This window comes from Lissotriton helveticus, chromosome 7 (assembly GCF_964261635.1).
Source record: "Lissotriton helveticus chromosome 7, aLisHel1.1, whole genome shotgun sequence".
Classification (NCBI taxonomy): Eukaryota; Metazoa; Chordata; class Amphibia; order Caudata; family Salamandridae; genus Lissotriton; species Lissotriton helveticus.
The window spans coordinates 1,097,956,265-1,097,981,940 of record NC_136068.1 but is presented as its reverse complement, the minus strand read 5'-3'; the positions used below and the strand labels follow the sequence as shown (position 1 = coordinate 1,097,981,940).

Sequence of the window (25,676 nt, the reverse complement as noted above, 5' to 3'; positions counted from 1 at the left end):
CATATGTAGTAGTATTTCTTATTGGTCGTAGTAAAAGCCTTAACAATTCACTCTAGAAAAACTTAAAAAAAGATTACTCAATCATAGCAATACAATATTGGCCTAACCAGTACATTATTTCAATTCCTTAAAATATCTATTACACAACTGGATAACATTTCAGTAAATCTTTGAGCAGAGAAAATACACTTTTAAAACTATAAATCTAATAGTTAATTTTTTATAAAAAAGTGATAATAGTAATAATTGACTAACCTAAATGGAAATACGTGGTGCAGAAAACTTGATTAACCAACTCAAATTTTCATACTTAAGGAGCACTCCAGCAAGTTAACGTTTTCTTGTAAATCATAATCCAAGCAGCCCCAATCTAAGAATCCTCCACATGATACGGTTTGGATTAGTCTGTTCTGTTAAAGAAAGCTAGACTTTCAAATGAAATGATTACATTATAGATTTTATAATGGGGGTACCACCATCCTAGGGCTGGTCACTTTATCCCCCTTAATCTTCAGGATATTTTCCTTTATTGCTTCTGTTTGTATATGCCTTCAAGGGTAAGATGCCTAGTCAACATTTAATATACAAGGAACACTTTGCTTCACTGTAGATCACAGCTTTATAAATGTCAAAACCAACTGTAGTTTCATGCAAAATCTAGATGTCATTGAGTCAGTCTTGACATTACTAATGACATTCTTAATTTTATACTACCAGTATAATTATTTTACTCCTATGCATGTCAATAAGTTAATGGTGGAAGGATCTTCGAACATAGATTCCAAAATCAAGCAACTTTAAGGTGTTGCATACATTGGTCTTCCATTGCACCCCGTTTGCAAAGCCACAAGATACGATCTGCATCAAGGACTTGGCCTTTATATATCTCACCATATTTTGTCAATGGAAAATTGGCATAAGAGCAATGATGTCCAAAATGGATTTAGTTCCCATTTCCAAATACAAAGCCGTGAAAAGGATCCTTTGAGTAGACATAAAGTGGTTCACATTCTTCTGAAGGGCCCTGGTGTCTATAAACACCAGTTCACAGTGCCATATGTAATTGCCATATGTAATTGCATTAATTGCTTTGGTTATATATGCATGGAGTAAAGTGCTTATTCACTGGGCTTCAGTCTTTTGTTTACATCTAATCGTAGATGCTTCAAGGTCACTACTGTTTTCTCCAGTGTCCATTTTAAATCGAAACGGATACCCAAATAAACTATTCGAAACTCTTGAGTAGTTTCTTTTTAACTTAAACGGATCATTTAATTTGCCAGTTCAATTTTAGTACAATTCATGTAGCGATTACTGCATTAATTGTCGGATGATTTTGGCGACAATAGCCAACCAAAAGCTTCAATTGAATAATCTATTCAGTCCACCCATTACTTTCCTTAAGGGTTTTGTTTTGGTTTGCATACTCTGTAAAGTGTCTGTTGACTCACTAACAGCCTGATTCATCATTCTCCCGTTTTGCGAGCCCCTAATAGCGATTCATAACGAATCGCTATTAAGGACTTGCTTAACGGGATTCATGTAGGAATTGCAATACATATTGCGATTCCTACATGTTCCTTATTTGCGATTAGCTAATTGCTAATCGCTAATCAGGAATAACTCCCAATGCATTCCTATGGGCCTACAGGCCCATAGGAATCCATGGGGAGTTATTCCTTATTAGCAATTAGCTAATCGCAAATAAGGATGCGATTTCAAGGGTGCAGGGGTGTCCAAAGGACACCCTGTAGCACCCCTGAAATGTAATCTACATTGGTGTTGCGCACACACATGTCCAAAGGACATGTGTGTGTGTAACATGCAACTTAGAAAAATGCATTTAAATGCATTTTTCTAAGTTTTTGCTATTTACCGAGAGGTCTGACCTCTCGGTAAATAGCGGCCCAAAATTTCATTTTCGCAATTTTAAAATGCTTCATGAATTGCACTTAAGGAATCTCAAATAGAGATTCCTTAAATTCAATTCTTCGCAAATGTGCGAATTCTTAAATAGCGATTTTTGCATTTGGGATAATAATCCCAAATGCAAAAATTGCACTCGCAAAAGGCAAGATTCTGAGAATCTTGCCCTTTGCGAGTGCAATTTAGCTTGATGAATCAGGCGGTAAGCTTCCTTCCAGGAACCGAAATACAAAATACCATAATCTAATATCTGCCAATTTCTTCTGGGGCCATTGCATGTCTGTAGTGTCCAATGGGATTCCCCTTGTGAACCCGGACGGGAACAACACTATTTGTAGGTGAATTTCACTTGGCCAGCATTGGTAGACACGATCAGCCCAAAAATATTTTGACAGCCGGGGTCTTTCAGAATCACCTTTTGACCCCACTATCCGACCTCACTGTAACACGAAAATTCCCAGAAGTGTTCATTCATTTATGTTCCTATTGGATGAATAGTCGTTCTGTGTAAAGCCTTGCTTTTTTCATCTGTTCTTTCAAAGCTGTATGTACATGGGTTTGAGTTTATCTAGTGTGGAAAGTCTGGTCCACCAAGCCTGGAACAGATAATTCCATTATTCTACTGTCTCGTTTCATAGACATTTTTTGAAAAGTCACACACCTACTCGTAGTTTTCCTCTCTTGATAAGGGTACTTTTCCGACTCTTTTTGGTATTCACAAAAATTTGCAGAGGATACTTGGCACTCTCGGAAAATTCTGTGCTGGTTAAAGTGCAGTAAATTATTTATCTTTTATTCTCAACTAGAATTTTTTTATTGTAGTGTATATAGTTTGCAGATTTAAGCAAGCTGTAGGTAAGTAGAATGAGTGTGAAAAACTATTGAGAAGTCTTGTGAATACCAGTAAAACTATAAGGATGGGCATTTATTATCTTCTCATTGGCAACCCATCCCCTCCAAGGCATACATGGCACTGCTACCTCCCCCAATACTTAAAAAAAATCCAACAGTATGGCAGATTTTCTGCAGTACGTAGTTCATCTGCCGATGTAAATATTTGGTGATGTTGATGCCATGATTCATGATCTGGTAATTACTCCCCAATAACTCGTTTATTCACACTTCAGCTGAACTGGTATAATTACAAAAATGTGGTGAATTAGGGTCTTTCTAGTCCTGCAATGGAGTAGCAGTAGTTAACCTGCAGTAATTCAGACAGAAAGAGCTACTTGCATCTCTCGATTTCTGGTCGTGTGATAAAAAATGTCCTTATTGGAACCTGCACTGTATGTATCTCACAAATAGGAAATCTTGTTTTTTGCTGTAAAGAATATACTATCTCTGTATCCTTTCATAGTACTGCAGAAGTATCGTAACCTGCTGATGGCTTGCCCTCATTTGAACCCAAACGCCAACTTTGAGTTTTCAACATGATTAATAAAGTTATTTATTGTAGCCTTTGCGTAGTTGGCCGATTTTTAACTGTGCATCAAACCTCATAGGACTCATTCAGTAATGACTTATTTGCTTTAAATCAAAATATTACGTCTGAATCATTTAGCCTCCCCCGCGAGCATCAAAAGCATCCAAAACCACGCATCCTTCTGAAAAGCTATAAAACATACCCTTTTCCTAAATAATCCTAATCAATCTGTCTGCCCATTTGTCTGTTTGAGATCCGCGCTGGGACTCCCCTTTGCTGGGTCAACTATGTGCTCTACAAAATCAATAACCCAACATTTAAAATAAAGTTCCATCACTAAAATGCGTAGTATTTGAATGGAGTCACTTGAAGTGCTGTGTTTTTCTTCGTGTTCCATTTCTACTGTTTCTTTGCCAAAAAAGTGTGTATATGTTACATCCTTTTAGTGACAGTTTTTTTTTTTGTAGCATATATCCCATTTAGATAGCATAGTGCTAGTTAGCATGCTACATGCCCTGCTAACAAGGAGATTATAATTGGAAATTACATTCCCATATATTGTTATAGTTTAATTACTGAAAAAGATTCAAAGGTCGAGCTATCCTGTGATTTAGAGATCAATATTTGTTGTTCTTATTCACACATTAAACCGCCCCTCCAAGTCCCTGCAGCTCTCCAAGGATTCAGAGGGACGGTGGTTTGGTGTGTCTGTGATAAAGTGGAATTGTGGACAACCACCCCCCCCGACAAGGACCGTATAGTATGGAGATGATCATGGTATTGTTTCTTCTGATTTGGTTACTTATATGTAAGGCATTCATTTAAAAAGAATGAATAGTTGTGTCTTTTACAGTTTTCTTGAATGGCATGGAACATAAAGCCATTTTCTGCAGGGTCTCATTCTCCTAGCTTTAATAGGCTTTATGGATGGTGCAAAGAATATTGATTTTCATTCTAGCTCCTAGGAGCCAGTGGAGGGATTTCAAGGTAGTATTGTCATGGTCGATGTGGTTGTTTTTCGAAGGCTTTGATGCATTCTGGCTATCTGGTCCTGTAGCCTTTGAAACCTGTCATTGCGTTTCTTATGGAGACCAGTGTAGATGATGTTGCAGCAGTCCTGGCGTGCCATGACATTAGGATCGTATCAGCTCTACCTGATAATCAATTTGGAGTAATGGAAGGATTTTGCAAGGAAATGGCTGATGGAGAACGCTAACCCTGACCACTGCTTTGACTGGATATCCACATGAAAGTTTGGTGTCTTAAGTTTATTCCAAGGACCCTGGCTGTTTGTCTTCTTAGTGGAGGGGTTCCTATACATTACAAACGGTCAAATAGTGTTGGGATAGGTTCCATAGCTCCCTTAATGAGGATCTCTGTTTTATTCTGTTAATGCGGAAGAGGCTCTTACTCATCATTTGGAACACATGGATATTGATTAACAGACAAGACAGACATGCCACCGGGCATTTTGTTGGTATTTGGTAGGGATGCAGGAATGGGTAATGAAGACTGTTTTCATTTCTACAGTGGACAGCTTCTTTAACTGATTGCCCATGCAAATCGGTCAAGGTAAATATGTGTACATTTATTTAGGTTAAATGTAGGTAATGTTATTATAAATCTATGTAATGTAATTGTTTAGTGAGCAATGCGCTGAATCGTGGTAATCCCTTGTCAGCAGACTTCAGCTGTGGGTCTTCTGCCCTAGAAATCTTGCCAGGGCTGTCAGAACGATAACACTTTGAGCAGGCTGACACATGGACACTGGGCCAGGGTTTTCAACTTTGCGGGTGTGTCTGAGAGCATTTGTCTACTGAGTCTAACCTACCCAGTAAGTGTCCACCAGTAGCCACTGTATGTCTGGGCTCGGTGTATGGGGGTTAAATGTTGGAATGAAGGGCAAGGGTGGGAAAGTTCTAGTCTTAATGATGGAGGTGCCTGTTTTCTTATAGGCGGAAGTGACCTTTCAGGTTCAACTACAGCCTCTGCCATCAACCTGAGGATGCAGTGTGTAAAAACTAGCTAACAATGTGTTTAATTGCAGGCTACCCACTATTTCAAGCCTTTCTGCCACCTCCAATGAAGAAAGGGGTGGAAAATGAAAGTGTGGAGTTGGGATACTAGTTTTCACAGTTGGTTGAATGTAACTAATCCCCCTTTATCATCTTCTTTGAAATCCTAATTGAGGGACGGCAGTAATTGTTGTTTGCTGACCAATTAAGCATACTCAAGATGAGCAGTAGACCACCATTAAAGAAGAGTCTAAGTCATTGTGAAGATGAGCCCACACATGTTAATCTTCGATAGGTGCCTGGAACCAAGTAGTTTCCCATTGATTGCAGTCTAAATAATCTGTTGTAGAGACAGGAAGACTGTCATTCTTCAGCACTGTTGGCCTTTTTCGAAGCCATTTATAACTATTTATTCTTTGATTTCTTCATAGACAGTCCGCATCCAGTCTCCGGATGGGGTGAGACGCATCACCACGACGAAACGGGAAACAGCAGCCACTTTTCTTAAGAAGGTATATTAGCATGCTTCAAAAATTGTTGATAATTTTCTTGCACTCTGTTCCATAGACTTGCCTGACACTTGCGTTAGATTTAATTTCCTGCCTCTGAGTAGAGGTCAGACATTTCTTAGCTGGAAGTAAGTGTGAAACCGATGCTTTAAAAAAAATAATAATAATAATTCTTCATTACCATGCACATCTAATGCCCTTAAACACTTTCCTTATATCCTGCGCATAGCGTTGGGCAAGCAAGCAAATAAATCGAAAAAGCTGAGCCAAGTTTCTGGCTTGGCTCGAACAGTCACAGCACAAGCTGAGCCATCAGCATATGTGGCATTTAAATCATGCTAAAATGTAATGTAAAAATATGATACACTTTGTAAAAGATTTTCAAAAGACTATTTTAACATGTGAAAGCGTTTCACATTAGATTGTATCAGTGCATTGACTGGCGTTTATTTATTAGATGTAAAGATTTTTTTTAACATGAACGTTTACATTCGTCCCCCTACCTCACCCACTATCCCCCCAAAAAACAAACTAGCACACACACACACATGCATTTATCAGATGTGAAGGTTTTTGTAACATGAACCTTTTTACATTTGTCATTCTACTTCCCATATTCCCCCCAAAACACACACACATATATAGAAGCAAATGAGGTTGGACAGTGTTGTGGCCTAAGTGAAGTAATGACGCCATCATTGCTAACACATAGATGTGTTAAGCTCTGGTGGTATACGAAATACAGCTCTATGGGAGTCTGGGACATGCTTGGGGTGGACAACCAATATTGCTTTCATTACCCCTTCCAGTACTATATAAGACCTGAGCCAGGACCAATGTATGGGAATATTGGTCCCAAACAAAGATTTGAGCTGTTTTAAGAAGTCTAGAGACTGTAAAACCGCAGTCTTATAAAATAAGATGGCATATCAACGGATATGCTTTACTTTGTGTTCTTAGCTGAACCTTAGTAAGCAGATTGCCAACCTGCATATGCATGAACTAGCGACAAAGCAAGAGGATTTTTATTCTTCTGGTAAGACTTTGCCTCTAATTGTATATGCAACTGCCCCAACAACAAAGTAGCTTTATATTTTGTACAAATCTGTGTTTTGCACGTGTGCTGGACCATGCAGTTAAGCATGCTCCCAGTTTAAAGCTAACTTGCTAAGAATTTGTTATTGTGTGCCTAGACGATTATTTAGGTGCGATTTGTCTTAAATTGCTATACAATTCTAGGCCTTCATGCATCTGCTTTGCCGTTTCCTGAAGATAAAAACGTGGCATATTTGTGGGCACGGTATACCCTGATATTCTAGACACCCCAAAATTATATCCCTCAACCAAAATGCCCAAATTTGCTAAATCAGAGACTTAAAAAAAAAAAGTGTTTATTGGCATTTGACACAAGCAAGTGTACAGCTGTGTGATAAAAGAAAATACTCGTGGTTAAACAAAGAAACATTAGAACCATAATAGAGGCATCATAATTGACAAGTACATTCATAAGAAACATCATCACAATCTAGAATCGAAGAGAATATCATCACATACAGGTGTTGGGGATGGGCGAAAAAGATGTCACCGGGTATAAGCCAGCAAATGTATCCCAAGCTAGGGTGTGGGCGAGTGTAGAATTGCCTTTGTCTTCCAGTATAGATTTTTGCGGATTATGCGCAAGCTTTATAGAGGGCGCGTATAGGACTGTGTGACCTGCCCAAGTGCGATGTTTGTCCCAGGCCCATCGCAGCGTATCTGGTGTATGAATGATCGCAGAATGGAATTTAAAGGGCTGATATAGAGCCACTGTCCATGGTAGTGGTGAGACGTAATCAGCCTCTACTGCAACATGGGGTTGAAAGGGGGGGGTGGGAATATCCAGTGATGTAGGAATTGCGCCTGTGCACAGAACGCATAAAGCACCAGATATGGCGCGCGAAGTCCTCCCTGTGTTAGTGGCAGTGTGAGTACCTCCCATGCAATACGTGGTTGTTTCCCGGCCCAAACCAGGGAGATCATCGAGGAGCGCTAGGATTTCAGGAATGATTGTTGGAGTTGTAAAGGGAGATTGATAAATAAGTAGAGGAGTTTAGGTAGCAAAATCATTTTGGCTATGGCCATGCGTCCCGCTAATGAGATGGGGAGTTTAGACCAGACCGTAATTTTCCCTTCTAACCATGCCATTGTGTTACCAAAGTGTGTCCCAGAGCTCCTGGATGTCAGTACTAAGCCAAATCTCCAGATATCTCACAGGGCCAGAGGCCCATTGGATAGGATAATCTGGTTCAAAAGTGGTGAAATTAGGACTGAGGAGGAGCAGAGTGGATTTGGTCCAACTGATATGCACCCAGAGAGACCTCCAAATTTGGTTAGTTCTCGGAGAACCGGGTTAAGATTATCTAGCGGTTCTCGAATGTAGAGGGTGATATCATCTGCATATTGCAATATAATGATTACTTTCATGGGGAAGTCAAAGCCCTAGATTTTATGTTGTTGTCAGATTCGAGCTGCCAAAGGTTCCATTGCAATGGCAAACAGAAAGGGCGACATAAGACACCCCTGTCTGGTGCTACGCGTAATGTCGAATGTAGCAGATATTAATCTATTGCCACGTACTCTGGCCATAGGTTGTGAATACACTAACTTGATCTGCATGATGAATGAGGGACTAAGGCCCAATCTGGATAGAATGGTGAAGAGATATGGTCATTTGAGCGAGCCGAAGGCTTTGGTGGCATTGAGGAAAGCTGCTAGTGCCAGTGTATGTGGAGCTAGGTGATGTAAGCGGGTGAAAAAGGTTCATAGGTTATGTGACGTAGAGCTCCCGGGTAGAAGCCGGATTGGATTGATCTGGCCTAGCGATTAAAGGTAATAGGGGTTGTAGTCTGTTAGCAAGGAGCTTTGCTTAGCTTTTTATTACCTATATCGATGAGTGAAAGAGGTCGATAGTAATCGCACTTAGATTGACAACAATTGGGTTGTAGTGTTCCCAAAGGGAAAAAGTCCGCACAATCGTTTAGTTTCTCCAAATTACGTGAAGTACAAATTCTATACAGTATAGTGTTCACAGAACACAGGTGCACAGGTGACCCTCTTCCCAACACTCACTACCTCAGGGTGTTGATATGCACATAGAATGTACAACAAATTATTACAGACAAAGAAAGGAAGGATTCACCGGCACACTGCTTGGGGATTGTCACTACAAAATAATTATCCTCTTTTGAATATTGTAACGCCAAGTGGCATAGGATTCCACCTATAATATAAAGAGATGGGCACCCAATGTCTCAATGTCCATTACACAGCTTATAATATTTTTGGAGACAAAGATCCAGTGCAGAAGGTAGTCTTCAAATCTTTATTTCAAAAAGTTCATAATATTCACAACAAAAACTTCTCAGCTCACAACGCCGACACGTGTTTCGTCTCAATCCTGAGACTTTTTCAAGGCTGGAAGTGTCAAACAAATACAAATAAAATAATGAATAACTGAATTCCAAAAGGGAAGATCCAAATAAAAAAACTGTTATAAAAACACATTTATCATTATCAAATCCAAAGGTGATAAACCACTACATTACATTCATATCTTAATAAAAAGCCTTCAAGGTGAAAATTAAGGCTGGGATATACAAGTATTTTAAAAAGGCAGAACCTAATGGGTATCGAACAAACAATAAATAATCGCACTTATTTGGGGATTTGCCCGGCTTGAGTAGGGTGGAAATGACTGCCTCTCTTGTTGTAGGACGGAGTACACCATTTTGTAAGGAATCTGAATACATTTCTGCGAGGTGAGGTGCTAGTATGGAAGCGTAAACCTTATAAACCGCTGTTGTCAGGCCATCAATGCCAGGTCTTTGTCAAAAAGAAAGGCCCTTATATTCTCTATGTGCATTTCCTAGCCACAAGAGCTCCAGCGAGTCTAAGTATGTATTGAGCTCGGAGTCTATTTGTGGTGTTGAGGAGGTGTACAGTGAGGAATAGAATTTGGTTAGGTGCTCATGTATTTCCTGTGTACGTCTAATTCAATCAATCAGTGATTTGTGTAGCGCGCTACTCACCCTGAAGGGTCTGAAGGCGCTGGGGGGAGGGGTCCGTTACTGCCCGAAAAGCCAGGTCTTGAGTTGCTTCCTGAAGGAGAGGTGGTCCTGGGTCAGCCGTAGGTGGATGGGGAGGTAGTTCCATGTCTTGGCCGCCAGGTAGGAGAAGGATCTTCCTCCAGCGGTGGCTCTGCGAATGCGTGGTATGGCGGCGAGGGCGAGGCTGGCCGATCGTAGCTGGCGGGTGGGTGTGTAGAAAGTGAGGCGGCTGTTGAGGTACTTCGGGCCCATGTCGTGGAGAGCCTTGTGTGCGTGGATGAGGAGTCTGAACGTGATCCTCTTATTGACGGGGAGCCAGTGCAGGTCTCTCAGGTGGGTCGAGATGTGGCTGTGGCGAGGGATGTCCAAGATGAGTCGTGCGGAGGCGTTCTGAATGCGCTGGAGTCTTTTCTGTAGTTTGGCAGTGGTTCCCGCGTAGAGGGTGTTCCCGTAGTCCAGTCGGCTGGTGACGAGTGCCTGGGTGACTGTCTTCCTGGTTTCGGTGGGGATCCATCGGAAGATCTTACGGAGCATGCGCAGGGTGTTGAAGCACGATGATGATACGGCGTTGACTTGTCTGGTCATCGAGAGGGAGGAGTCCAGGATGAAGCACAGGTTTCGTGCGTGGTCCGTTGGCTTAGGGGTGGTGCCCAGGGCAGGGGGCCCCCAGGAGTCGTCCCAGGCGGCGGGCGATGATCCCAGGATGAGGACTTCCGTCTTGTCTGAGGTCACTTTCAGGCGGCTGTTCTTCATCCACTCGGCGACATCTTTCATCCCTTCGTGAAGGCTGGCTCTGGCGGGGTCGTTGGTGAAGGAGAGGATCAGCTGGGTGTCGTCTGCGTAGGAGATGATGTTGAGGTTGTGTTGGCGTGCGATGGCTGCGAGGGGGCTCATGTAGACGTTGAAGAGGGTGGGGCTGAGTGAGGATCCTTGTGGTACGCCGCAGATGACTTCGGTGGCCTCGGATCTGAACGGGGGGAGGCGGACTCTCTGGGTTCTTCCGGCGAGGAACGAGATGATCCACTCCAGAGCCTTCCCTTGGATTCCGATGTTGCTGAGGCGCTGTACTAGGGTGCGGTGGCAGACAGTGTCGAACACCGCAGATAGGTCCAGGAGGATGAGGGACGCTGTTTCCCCGTTGTCGAGCAGGGATCTGATGTCGTCGGGGGCTGCGATGAGGGCGGTCTTGGTGCTGTGGTTGGCTCGGAAGCCGGACTGCGAAGGGTCGAGGGATCCGTTTGTCTCGAGGAAGGCGGCGAGCTGTCTGTTGACTATCTTCTCGATGATTTTGGCAGGAAAAGTGAGGAGCGAGATTGGGCGGAAGTTCTTGAGGTCGGTGGAGTCCGCTGTTGGTTTCTTCAGGAGGGCGCTGAGCTCGGCGTGCTTCCAGCTCTCCGGGAAGGTGGCGGTGTTGAAGGAGATGTTGATGATGTCCCGGATTTGGGGTGCGATGATGGAGTCGGCTTTGTTGAAGACGTGGTGGGGGCAGGGGTCGGTTGGTGATCCGGAGTGGATGGTGTTCATCGTGCGGGTGGTGTCTTCGGTGCTGACCGGGGTCCAGTTGCAGAGGGTGGTCGTGGGGTGCGCCGAAGCTGTTGTGTATGTCGGCGATCTTGCTGTGGAAGAAGGTGGCAAGTGAGTCGCAGAGGTCTTGCGAGGGTGTGATGTCGTTGTGTCCGGCGTTGGGGTTGGAGAACTCTTTGACGATGCTGAAGAGTTCCTTGCTGTTGAGGGTGTTGTTGTCCAGTCGTTCTTTGAATGTTGTCCTTTTGGTGGTGCGGATCAGCTGGTGGTGTTCGCGGGTGGCGTTCTTGAGGGCTGTCATGTTTTCTGTGGTCTGGTCGTGACGCCAGGCTTTCTCGAGGGTGCGGCAGTTTTTTTTGGATGTTTTGAGTTCGTCGGTGAACCAGGAGGCTTTCTTGCTGCCGGGTCTGCTGGGATGGTTCTTCAGTGGTGCGAGGTCATCGGCGCAGTTGGTGAGCCACTGTGTGAAGGTGCGGGCTGCTTCGTTGGGGTCCGTTGCGCTGGCGGGAGGGTTCAGGCTGAGGGAGGTGGTGAGCTGGTCGGCAGTGATCTTGCTCCAGCTCCTGCGAGGAACCTGTTGCGGGTGGTGGTGGGTCGTGGTTCTTTTGAAGCTGAAGTGGACGCAGCTGTGATCCGTCCAGTGAAGTTTGGTGGAGTGGGTGAAGGAGATGTGCTTGCTGGAGGAGAAGACTGGGTCAAGCCTGTGGCCGGCATAGGGGGTGGGGGTGTTCACCAGTTGCTTGAGTCCAAGGTTGGCGAGGTTGTCCAGTAGGGCGACGGTGTTGCAGTCCTTGTTGTTCTCCAGGTGGAAGTTGAGGTCCCCTTGGAGGATGTAGTCAGCGGAGGGGAGGGCGTGCGGGCTCATGAAGTCCGCGATGTCTACGCTGAATTAGGTGCGTGGTCCCGGGGGTCTGTAGATGAGGGTGCCTCTGAGGGTGGTCTTGGGGTCGGTGTGTATCTGGAAGTGGAGGTGCTCGGCAGCGGTGAAGGTGTCTTCGGAGTTGGTCGTGATGCGGATGGTGTTCCTGTGGACGATGGCGATGCCTCCTCCGGTCTGGTTGACGCGATCCCTCCGGGTGATCTTGTATCCGGCTATGGCGATGTCGGGCGCTGAGGAGGCGTTCATCCAGGTTTCCGTGAGGAAGGCGACTTCTGGTGATGTTGTGTCGAGCAGGTTCCAGAGTTTGACGGCGTGTCTGTGGACGGAGCGGGTGTTGAGGAGGATGCACTTGAGGTGGTTGTTGCTGGTGCCTGGCCTTTTGTGCGCGGTGCAGGTCCGGAGGCAGGTGAACTTGCAGGCTTGGCACCTGAAGGGTCCGTGGGTGCGTTTTGGGGTGGCTCGGTAGCAGGCGGGATTCCGGTCGGGTTTGAGTGCATGGAGGGTGGCGGCGTTGTAGGTCCGTCGTGTGGGCTGGCATCGTCGGGGGCCAGGGCTCCTGGCGCTGGGCGCGGGCCAGGCGTGGACGGGCGCAGACGGGCTTGCCTTTGGCGTGCCATCGGCGCGCCCGCTGCACGTGAACGCTGCGCGTTCGCACGTGCTCCATATTTGGCGAAGTGGGAGGGAGGAGCAGCTGGGAGGCGGGAGCGGGGCGGCCAATGGGGTAACTGAAGAAAAAGGGGGCAGCGGCGGGAAGCGAGGAGCGGGGAGGGGGCACACCCGGGGTAACGGTGTTCACGAGGCAAAAAAGACAATTGCAGAGTCAAGAAGGCACAAAAGACAGTTACAGAATTAAAATGGCACAAAAAAAGACAGTTACATAATCACGAAGTGCAGCTGGGAAATGCACACAATGAGGGCAACAGCTGGGCAGAAAGAGAACGAGCAGCAGTGGGGGCACCGAGGCCAGGGACAAACCGGTGGCGCTGGGCGGAGACGCGCTGCAGCTGGCGAGCCGCGCGGTGTGGGGGGTGTCCTGGAGCAGGTCACACACACCTGCGCCGCGTGTGCTCCATATGAGGCCAAGTGGGAGGGAGGAGCAGCTGGGAGGCGGGAGCGGGGCGGCCAATGGGGTAACAGAAGAAAAAGGGGGCGGGGCCGCGAGGGAGCAGCGGCGGGAAGCGAGGAGGGGGCACACCAGGGGTAACGGTATTCACGAGGCAAAAAAGACAATTGCAGAGTCAAGAAGGCACAAAAGACAGTTACAGAATTAAAATGGCACAAAAAAAGACAGTTACAGAATCACGAAGTGCAGCTGGGAAATGCACACAATGAGGGCAGCAGCGGGGCAGAAAGAGAACGAGCTAGCAACAGCGGGGGCACCGAGGCCAGGGACGAACCTGTGGCGCTGGGCGGAGACGCGCTGCAGCTGGCGAGCCGCGCGGCGTGGGGGGTGTCCTGGAACAGTCTGTCATTCTCTCACAGAAGTTCTGTAATATAAGGGGAACAGTGAGAGGGTTTGAGAAGATTAGCAAGTGTTCTCCGGGGGTGATCCCCTTCACCATATCTCCTAGTGGTGGTGTACTTTCCGAGGCATTTTAGTTCCCTTGCGACCTCTTCATTAAATTTGGAGAGTTTTTCGCGTATGGTAGCTAAAAGGGTAGAGTTGTTGTGTTCAAAATATTGTAGTCATCTGCGGCGTACCTCAAGGCTCCTCACTCAGTCCCACCCTCTTCAACGTCTACATGAGTCCCCTCGCCTCCATCGCACGTCAACACAACCTCAACATCATCTCCTACGCCGACGACACCCAGCTAATCCTTTCCCTCACCAAAGACCCCAACACCACCAAAAACAACCTCCACGAAGGTATGAAAGAAGTAGCCGAATGGATGAAACAGAGCCGCTTAAAACTCAACTCAGACAAAACGGAGGTGCTCATCCTAGGATCCTCCCCCTCAGCTTGGGACGACTCCTGGTGGCCTTCCGCTTTGGGATCAGCGCCCTCACCCACAGACCATGCACGTAACCTTGGCTTCATTCTAGACTCCTCTCTCTCAATGTCCAGACAAGTCAACGCCGTATCGTCCTCCTGCTTTAACGTCCTTCGCATGCTCAAAAAGATCTTCCGCTGGATCCCCATCGAAACGAGAAAAACAGTCACCCATGCACTGGTCACGAGCCGACTGGACTATGGCAACACACTCTACGCCGGAATTACAACAAAATTGCAGAAAAAGCTCCAGCGCATCCAAAACGCATCAGCGAGACTCATTTTAGACATCCCGCGCCAAGAGCACATCACCGGTCACTTAAAAAACCTCCACTGGCTTCCCGTCAACAAAAGAATTACTTTCCGCCTTCTTACCCACGCACACAAGGCCCTTTATAATCTAGGACCCGAATGCCTCAACACCCGACTGTCCTTCTACTATCCCACCCGCCAACTAAGATCATCCAATCAAGCCCTCGCCGCAGTCCCGCGCATCCGAAAAACCACCATGGGTGGCAGATCCTTCTCCTTCCTGGCTGCCAAGACCTGGAACTCACTCCCCACCCACCTCCGCCTTACTCACAATCACACCTCCTTCAGAAAAGAACTGAAAACATGGATATTCGACAAACAATGAACCCCTCCCCCTAGCGCCTTGAGACCCTCTGGGTGAGTAGTGCGCTTTATAAATGCCTGAACTTGAACTTGTAGTTCTAAGGCCTTAAGGTCGACCTCCAGATTGTGCAGTGTGCCTCGTAATGATTTCAGAACACCTGATTGCCGGGCCATGCACTTCCCTCTTATCACAGATTTAAACGCCTACTATAGTACCGATGGAGAGGAAACCGAGCCCGTGTTTAACGTAAAACATGGAACAATATTGCTTCTGATTTCAGCATGAAATTCTGTGTCTAGGAGGGCATGAGGTGGTAATCTCCAAGAGAATTTGCGTCTTACAGAAGTAGGGAAAGCTATTTTACAGGGGAAGTGGTCGGATAACGTTCTAGAGAGAATCTGCGTGTCTACTGTCCATGTCGCCACATCACCGGACATCAACGATCGGTCTAGGCTGGAACAGGAGTTGTATTGAGTTGAAACATATGTGCCCTCCTGTTTCTGTGGGTTGAAGGGTCTCCATATGTCCACTAAATGGCAATCAGAAATAAGTGAATTAAGGATTTGAGTAGATTTGGGGTGGAGTGCCCCGGAGGCGCCCAACCTGTCTAGTACGTCACATAGAATCGCATTAAAACCGCCTCCCCAGATGACGGCATCGCAGCCCATAGCAACAACCTTAGACCATACTTCACTGAAGAATTTCATATCGTCCACATTTTGTCCAAAAATCGCAGCCAGAACCAACCGTGTCCCGCCCAGGGTTCCCTTCAACACAATATCACAGCCTTCTGTGTCAATGTGTGAATGTGTTAGCGCCCTATCTATGCCGTGTCGTATGAGTATGGCCACTCATTTGGAGTAACTGAAGTAGGTGAACGAATAATGTGCTGCTCAGCGTTTATGCTGAAGTCTATTGATGTCTGATGGTAAGAGATGGGTTTCCTGTAGGAAACATACCTGTTGACGAATCAGATAGGCATGTACTAGCTGTGCCTTTCTATAATTATTGAGGCCACGACGTTCCAGGTTAAAAAATTGTATGAAGCTGGCATGGAGGCCAGTGGCATATTGGCAGTAGATGATGCACAATCTTAAGTCTCTCCATTAGGGACCGAGGAGTGTCAGTTATGATGAGCTTGTGGGGGTAGTGTTTCAGTGCCTGATGTGTGCAAAGATAGAATATGTAGCGAAGATGGTTTCTAAACTGCGTCAGATAGTACTGTATGGGTGTCTCTGGAAAAAACTAAACATTTGCTGTACCCCAGAACCCCCCTACCTCCCACACCAACACCCCCATCAGGTTGTGACAATGCCCCCTCCCTCCACCCCAACAACCCCAAATCAAAACAGACCATCAAAACCATGGGAGTTCTCCCTGTGGGGGCCTGGGTTGCCGGCGAACACCCCTAACCGTGTGTCAGGGTGGCCGGGTTAAACTGTAGATGCAGAGATCGTTTATAGGATAAATCAATGAGCAGCAAGACAAGATATCAAATCACTGGGCACCATTATAGAGAACCAGAATAAGGCAATACAAACAAGATGTGTAGGGGGTGTGGGATATGTCGCTCTATGCTAATAGTTCCTTTTATCAGTCATTGTCGCTGAGACTAGCCTCTTTTCCGTCGTTTTTTTATGATCGAGGCGAACACTGCCCGGGACAAATATGTTTGGCATATTTAAGAGCTAACTTGGCATCGGTAAAGAAGTGAGTCTGACCATCATGCAAGATTTTAAGTTTAAGTTTGGCCGGATATTGCATTGATTACAGGATCTCTGCACATTTAAAGACGATTGGCAGAAAGGAATTCCTTACGTGCAGATTGGACCAGGGGGGAAATCCAGAAAGATAGAAATGTTGTTAACCTGGTGAATAATGGGGCCATGTTCCCTGGCTGCTTTTAGAATAGAGTCCCTATCATGGTAGTTCAGGAGGCGCGCGAGATTATGGGCTTAGGCATGCCACCAACCGGCGGTCGGGGCCCAGTGTTATATGCGCCCTCTCTACCAAAAAAACAGCTGATGGTGCCAGCGGGAATAGGTCTTGGAACAGCACCTCAATGTATGGCTCCATTTTGGGGATAGCTGTGGTCTCTGGTATCCCAGCTATGCGGAGGTTGTTGCGCCTGGATCGCGCTTCCAAGTCCTCAATCTTAACTTGTATGACTGAAAGGACTTTTTCCATGTTAAGGAAGTGTTGCTTGGATTCAATTTAAAATTTGTGGGCTTCGGTTGCACGGTTATCTAAAGTGTCTAGTTGGGATTCATGCACATCTACTTGGCGTTTCACTGACTCTAGCCTGGACGTAAGGCCGTCCAGCTTAGTGTCAATGGATTTGAAGTTTGTGCGCAAGTCTAACATAATGGAGCGTAAGTCTTCCTCCTGTGGTTCACCCCTGGATTGGGACTCCGGATCAGTCTCGGAGCCAGTGTCCACGATGTGAGTGTGACATTTGTTTTCAAATGTTAACTTAGGCTGTTTATGGTCGTTCTTCCCCGTGTTGTGCGCTTGTAGTGGAGGTCTTCGCAACACCATCCGTCACAAAGCTGTCGAGTATTACTTGGCCGCTATGTGAGTGCACGAGGACTCTCTCAATGGGTCTCCCGGCAAGGCAGATGCCAGCACTAGGCCAAAGGCGGTGTGTGACACAATCGTGCACAGGTCCCCGTGAGGTGGGGAGTGTACAAGGTCTGACGCGTCACACACCCAGCGCAGCGATCCATCACTACCACCACCCCACACGAATTCCCAGAGCAGCCCCGGTGTTCAGGCCCACAACCCAGCGCACCGTGCCCACAGCCCTACAACGGGCACAAATATGCCTGCCGGGGGGTGGGGTGGGGGGCTATAGGCCAATGCACACACATGCAGGGCAGCAGGGTCACATGGGTACTTATTGTTTCAGTCCTGCACACCGTCCAGATGGTTCAGGCAGCTGCAGCGCTCATCTGTATTTCACCCCGTTGCCTCATGGAATCGATGAAGGTGAGCAGCTTTGGAGCAGCAGGCCGTCCACCAAGCCTCCACGGCCTCAGTAGCAGTGAATGGGGTGCAGTTAGCTGGATTCGTTCAGCACGTCGTCTGGGTCCCTCAAGGTCATGCGGTTAATGTTCCACAATTAAAGATGTGCCTACCAGGCTCATAATTGCAACTGCGGGAGCGACGGTCCCCGATGGAAACTTACCTCAGTTGCTTAGGGCACGTTGCCGTGCAGAACATAAAGCCAGGCAGGCCGCAGCACGAGCTCTGTAGCAGAGAGCCACAGCTGACTCAGGCCTCAGTCAGGCAGGCCTGGGTCATCTCTTGACCGCCGCACCGCACTCCCAGGCCAGCAGTCCCAGACATAGTCCTGCGGGCCTCAAGTACACGCCTCTGGCTCATGGCTGAGCGGGGGAGGAACCTCAAACAAGTGTGGCTCAGGGAAGGAACAACAGTGACGGCCTGAAGGCGCTGTGGGCTCTGCCGGCAGGCAGGGCCGGGGTTCGTTCACGCACTCCTCAGGGAAGTGTGAAACCAAGCGCGGTTTGCACTACGGGGGCTCCGGAGCAGGCTTGCGTTGTGCAGCACAATATCGGCGATGCAGCTCTGATTGGTTTGGGTCACGATGACTTCGCAAAGGGCAGGATAATGCAGTATATAAAGCCCAGCCGGCGGAGCTCACTTAACAAGCGGCCATTTCGCTGCTCCGCTAAGCCACGCCCGGTAACACCTCAGGTGCATGAGACTATGTATGCCAGGGGTTAAGGCATATACCACTGCATCAAACATTATCAAAATATTCAATTAAGTGAAGGGGCCCACTTGGTAACTAATTTTTAGATCAATAGAAAGTTAAAAGGTTTTATTACAAAATTCTAAAGTTAACTGTACAGAGCCAATGCCATGAAGACAAAACAGTAAAAAAGAGTAATACAAAGAACTGCAAAATCAGAATTTAATTTAAGTCCCAAGTGGGCAGCAAAATCGGGAGAATAACGGACAGCATCCTTTTTAGAATATGAAAGTCTTTTGGCTCAGCCCAAAAATTGAGGGGTTTATTTATTATTTTTGCATACGAAATTAACAAACTGAAGCATCGCTGTGGAGTGCACAAATGTATCGCTAAAACCGATAACCGAGGTACTCCTTCTGGGAAGAAACAAGGAACTATGGAACCCCTCCCACTGGCCGCCTGAGTTGGGTAACATTCCCCCACCAGCTACCCAGGTGAGAAACCTAGGAGTTATTATAGACAATACCCTGTCTATGAAACAGCAGGCAAATAAAGTCGCAGGACTCTGTTTCACCATAATAAAATGGTTAAAAAAAAATCATTTGGATGCTGCCCCCTGACACGCAAAAAACCGTAGTCAACGCACTAATAACATCGCGAATTGACTACGGAAATATCCTCTATCTGAGCTCTAACTTAATCAAGCGACTCCAAATGATTCAAAACTCTGCTGCAAGACTTGTGTAGGATTCAAAAATCTGAAAGAGTATCAAAACACCTGAACGAATTACATTGGCTCAGGGTTGAACATCGGATCAGCTTCAAAACCCTGAGCTACATGTTCAAAATCAAAAACAAAACGGCTCCCACCTACCTACAAGCCTTAGCCTTTCCCTACCTGCCAACAAGAAGCCTTCGCTCCCAAATGGCCTCGAACTTCGCCGTCCCCAGATTTAAATTGCAAAGAACTGGAGGGAAATCCTTTTCTGTCAGAGGACCAATTTTATGGAACTCACTTCCCCTTCATATCCGGAAAGAGGATAGCTACACCAAATTCCGGAAATACGTAAAAACCTGGCTGTTTCAGAAACAACTGTGCTAAACAACCAACTTCAGCATCTTCCTTTAACCAACTTAATGTCAAAGGCGCCAGGAAACCCTTGTTGGGTAGCTGAGCGCCATACAAATGCAAAAAATAAATAAATAAATCGCTTCATCTGTAAATCAGAATAAGTATACTGCACCCTCTATGCTAGCGTTGTCCGGAGATGCTAGAACAAACTAGATAACATAAACAATAGAGTGTTACATGTACGAAAAGGGCAAAGTGAACTAGTGGAGGGATCTTGATGTTAGAGGTTTAGTTGGTGAGTGAGCCTAGGAAAGTTAATCAAGAGCAGCATAAACAATGTCAGTTGAAATAAACAGGTATATCTCAGCTTGACTGCGTGCTGATGAATTTGTAAGGCGAGACATGGGCTCAGTGGAAAGACATGAGCAACAAGGAGGACTACCATTTTGAACGAGATGGTGTAAATACGTAAATTGAGAATTGCTAACAAATAGCAGAGAAACACACTTCTACGCATCATAAATAATTAGTTTCAAAACCATTATTACTATATCCGTGTATATTTGTGTAATAAGATGTGAAAATATGTTCTGCACGTTAATGGTGCACAAAAATATAAACACATGAAAATCTTTGTGAGGGACCTATGAACACAGTGATACTTCCTTAATATTTTATTATTAGAAAATCATTTCGCGTGCATGTGTACACAGATTGGCTGTATGTTTTTTCTTTTGATCAGTGACTCTTTAGACTACACACAGACCTGCTGTAGCATTTGTTTTTATGTCCGTATGTTTGTTAGAATATTGAAGTGGTTGCTTGTGAACCAGAAAGTTGCCCATCTCTTATTTGATAGCCCAGGGTACAATGTAAATGCTTTTCTCTTGTCTTATAGTTTGACCAGCCCTTCCATTGTACTAAAATAGTCCTGGCTGTAAATGGTGACTTCAGTTTGATCATTATTTGATTCCTGTGAGTCTGTGGTATCAATGAAAGTGTTTGCTCCTTGTTGAAAGTATTAGACAGTCAAATCTCTTGGTTAGGTTGATGGTTTATGACAGAATGTTATAGCATAGTTTGCTTAAGCATGCATAGCTAATCCTTCTGCGTCCTGTCTCTGCGCGGAGGGTCATTGTTAAACGTCATCCTGTAAATTGTGGCGCCTTTGATTGCTCCCTATGGATTTCTCATTTTGAATGCTATACACTGCAGACCACAGAGTTTCATTGTTTACTAGCAGGTGGCTGGGCTGAGGTTACATCTGGTGACATCACTGATTGAGAGGCGATGTGTACCTTCACTCCAATTACAGTCTGCATTATTGATGCTTCTTGAGAAATTAGGCTGTTCTCCTGTTACTCCTTAATCTGCTATTGCTGAACCTTTTTGCATCCACTTTTCTCTGTTCAGAAAATTCATACGTCCTTTGATATTCAGTTGAGTGAAATAGAGGGTGGAAAGGGGGGATTCCTGGGCAATAGATTATCTCATTGCAATGCCTTGAGTCCTGTGTTCAATGCTAAAGGTTATTCTCTTGAGTGTTGTAGTGCAATCGAGCTGTTGAGCTTACTGTGTTATCCCTACCTTTGTGAATGAAAGGCAAGCAGTCTAAAATGGCTTTAAATTATCTGTTATGGTCGAGATCTCCCATATTATCATCACTCCCCACCTTTCAGTCATTGTTTCCTCCCCCCATTGTCTTAGTGTTCTGTTTGTGGTTGAATGTGCACACTTGCCAGACAAGGCATGGGATTCTGATAAAAGGGGAAAGCTCATGTACTGGGGGAAAAAGCTGTTTTAACATTGATTAGTCGAAACCACAGTACACATGCAACGTCAGAGAAGCACGTCTTGCCTTTAAAATGCAGTTGATCAGGTTTATGTCCTCCCTTCACAGAGACACTGTCGTATCACATCTTTGGGTGTGCACACAAACTAGGATTAAACTATGTCAATGAGCCCCCCCCCCACTCTGTCTTTAGACTGACAAAGGTCCGTAGTAAAATAGTAACTGGCACTAATTTTGAGTCATTTACTAGATTGTAGAATACAACATGGCTCCTCCATTTTTTGTTTAAATATGTTTTGATTAGTTTTAATGAATAAAGTAGACATTCTCACCACAAGTCATCATTTGCTTAGGCTACATTAACTATTTTACAGCATACAGATTTTACTTTTGCATACATTTAATTTGTGCTTAATAATCACATTGTACACATTAAGTACTTGTAATTGTATCCTGCTGCGTGTAGTCCATTTGGCCCCCATCTATAATGCCAGTTGAGAGTCCACCATTGGGGGTGTTTCATCAGCACTGTACTGGCATGTGAGCTGTGGGTTAGCCTGTCAACTCGGAAAGGGGATAATAATAATAATAATAATAATAATAATAAGGGAATTTTGTAAAGCGCCTGGTGCCCTCAGATGGCGTGTCCCCGCGCTGAAATAAACCGAAGAACTCAAAAACGTTTGGGACAACTTTAAACTAGGCCAATGAGGTTTTTTAACTCTAATTAAAGCGGCCCTCCCCAACCCCCGACTCATTAGGCACGTATGCTCTTCCTTGTTTTGATCTGTATTTACACGGTGCCAGGACTCTTTCTGGTGTTATCCAGCTGTGGTTTTGCTGGCAGTCTCTCTATCCCGCTCTTCCTGCTATTAATGTGTTTCTTCTAAATCACGCTGTGTAGTGTTGATTGGAGCTGATATGTCAACTGTGTCAGTGCCTTGCCTCTGCAGGTCACACATGATCATATCCCAATATGAAGCAATTGCGATTTTGCTTAGGCCTAGCGTTTCCTCCCAATCCAGCGCAACAATTTCCACTTTAGCCCACACCTGTAGGGAGTGTCTCAAAGCCAGTGCTCTAGGAGGCTCAGGGGATCTCCATCTTTTACTGATCAGTTGCTTTTCCACCATCAGCCCCAAAGTGATGAAGCAAGAGGTCACCCTCTGACTTTTGCTCCTGCGATAAATATGTAGGATGTACATTTCCCATGACGGGTATCGTGCTCTGTATAGCGAGCTAGGGCATCGGTCACCTCCCTCCAGTATTCTTCGATCTTTGTCCCGTTCCAAAGCATGTGTAGCAAATCCGCTTCAGTGGCATAGCATCTTGGGCACTCTGCATCTGCACGGTTGTAATATTTATTCATTTTGGTCGGGTGAGATTCGCTTTTTGTGTTATGTAGTATTGTATTAAACGAAAGTGCATATTCCGTGATATGCTAATAGAACCTACTAGTACAGTGGTCCACTCAGCATCACTATGTGAAGGGACAGCGAAGATCCTCCTCCCAGCTTTGCCGCAAGGGTGACAATGCCGCCACAGTGTGGTTTCTAAGGAATGCCGCAAACCATCTTGTGAGTTGTCTGCCTTGCCCCATAACATGCAGGTATTGAATTAAGTGCATTGGGGGTATCTGGGTCATGTCAACCCAGTGTTTACTCAGTGTTGCTATGAGTGTGCAATGTAAGAGGAACTGACCCGGCTGGAGTCCGTCCTCCTCGATCAGTGTAGCAAAGGGGTAGTAGGGCACCCTCAGGATAAAGGTCTCCTTATATCATGGATCCCACCTCTCCCCAGTGGCTTAGTTCAGCGGTGTGACGGGTGTGTGGCCTCTGGTCAGAGGAAGCATGCTCCAGATTGACATTTGAGAGAAAATAGATGTTGGTGCTCTACCCAGGTTGCCGTCAAATAGGTCTGCTTGCGCATGGAAAACTCTGATCCCTAGATACCGAAATCTGTCTGTTTGCCATTCTATGCAAACAATGATAAGCAAGTACCCCGAATTGGGATAGTCTCTACCAAACTGATATAAACATGATTTTAGCATGTTAACTTTCAGCCTGGTCATAGCAGCACAGTTTCTTAGGGTATGTGACAGTAGTGGTGGAATAGACTGAACGTCCTTGACGTATATACAGAGGTTATCTGCATACAGCAAAATTGTGTGCGTGCCATCTCCCAGCGGAATGCCCCAGTCCGTTCTTCATGCCTGAATGGCCGCCGCTAAGGGCTCAGTACCCAGCAATAACATTAACTGGGATAATGGGCATCCCTGTCGGGTTCCCCCCCTTTACCTTGATTGATGCTGAGGTGTAAGGCCCTGTCTACACTCTCACCATTGGCTCATTATATAACCGCTTAATCATACGGATAAAGGCGTCACCTAGACCGTATCGCGTTAGTACAGCAAACCGGTATCCCCACTTGGGTGTTAAAGGCCTTCTCTATATCTAGTATTAGGCAACCAGAGTAGGGCCATTAGTCCACTGAGGATTTGGCTACCCTGAAGAAGCTGTGCAAGTTAAATGAGGTACTGTGTGCCGGCACAAACCCATTTTGATCAGTGTGAACCAGGGACGGGACCAAAGGCCCCAACCGGTCAGCCAGTAATATCGCCAATATCTTATAATCTGTATTTAATAGGGCCAAGGAACGATATGAACCAAGCTCTGCTGGCTCTCTATCAGGTTTGGGGAGCGAGACTAAATGGGCCTCACTCAGCGACGTGGGGAAAGCAGATCCCTCCACAGAGCAGCAGTGTACAGGGCATGTAGGTGTGGGGTCAGAGGGACCGCACATGCTTTGTAGTACTCCGCAGGTAGCCCATCGGACCAGGAGTTTTACCCATCGCCAGCGATGCAATGGCATCTTGGATCTAGTCGCGGGCAATTAGTGTGTCAAGTGCTGTGCCCTGCTCTGGTGTTATGGCGGGTAGGTGCACAGAATCAAGAAAGGTGTCCATACACGCCTGGTCTTATTCCACAATAGATTCATAGAGCGCGACATAGTGTCTCGTCATCTCTGCATGTATCTCATGTTGCGTGTATACTGTGTGCTCCACAGCTGTGTGTATTGCGGGTATGGGATGTCAGGGTTTTCCCTGGTGTAGCAGCCATGCCAGCCACCTCCCTGGTCTATCTGACTCTGCATGTGTGTGTGTGCTGATGGCGCTGCATAATTTAGGCATCTTAACCTTTCTAATAGTTCCATGTGTTCGCCTTGCGCCACCTCCAATCGCTGCGTGTTACTTTTGCCGCCGCCACCCTTGTTTCACATTGCAATAACTCGCACTCTACCCTACCTATGTCTACCGCTAGCTGTTTATGTATGTTCCATGCAAGTCCCATGCTGTGTCCCCTGATAGTTACCTTAAACTCCTCCCATTCAAGAAGCTTGTTACGAATGGAGCCCGCATTAGTGTCCAAGTATTCCACCGTGGCAACATCCAAGGAGAGATGGAATGCTGGATCTTCTAGTGCAGCTGGCTGAAGGCGCCAGGTGGGGACAGTTGGTGGGCCTGCCTTCCAACTAAGCCACATGTGCTGGGGGTTGTGATAGAAGTGTATGTGCCCTAGGTAGTCTATCAGTCCTATAAGGGGCAACAGCGAACGCGAACTCACTATGCGGTCCAGCCTGACATGTAGGCAGCGTGTGTGGGAATAAAAGGAGTATATGCGCATATCAGGGTTATGTGCATGCCATACATCTATCAGGGACCAGTGGGTGAGCCAGGTGTTTAATGCTTGAACATTCGATTGGGCAGTAGTGCGTGTCCGGGAATGGGAGCGAAATGAAAAGTCCAAGGTGACGTCAAGCACTGAACTAAAGTCTCCACCCAGTAGCCCCGGGGCTAGGAAACCCGTAAGTTGATGGAGGAATGTTGTCTGCTCAGTGTTGGGGGCATAAATGGATCCTATCGAGATTGTTTGGCCATTCAGGCGGCCCTTGGTGAGTAAGTTGCTGCCTCCTTCATCTGCTCTCACCTCCTCTATTTCAAAGGGAGTCCCCGCCTTCACCCATATCCGTTCCTGCGAGAGATATGCTGCCTAGCTCTACCGTGTTTAGTGATAGTAAGTGTTTATGAAATAAAATGGGGGGTCAGCACTTCAACATGTGCAACGTCATT

The 25,676-nt window shown here is 46.1% G+C and overlaps 1 protein-coding gene across 2 annotated transcripts in view; it reads left to right on the top strand.

Annotated features, from left to right (window-relative positions):
• The window catches only part of NPLOC4 (NPL4 homolog, ubiquitin recognition factor), a 652,620-nt gene that overhangs the window by 28,813 nt on the left and 598,131 nt on the right, over positions 1 to 25,676 (top strand). The window contains exon 2 of one of the 2 annotated variants that reach the window (XM_078654232.1): positions 5,796 to 5,876. In XM_078654232.1, the coding sequence (XP_078510358.1) occupies positions 5,796 to 5,876 (81 nt within the window). The remainder of the gene's footprint in view (positions 1 to 5,795; positions 5,877 to 25,676) is intronic. The other variant, XM_078654233.1, reaches the window with a different exon arrangement.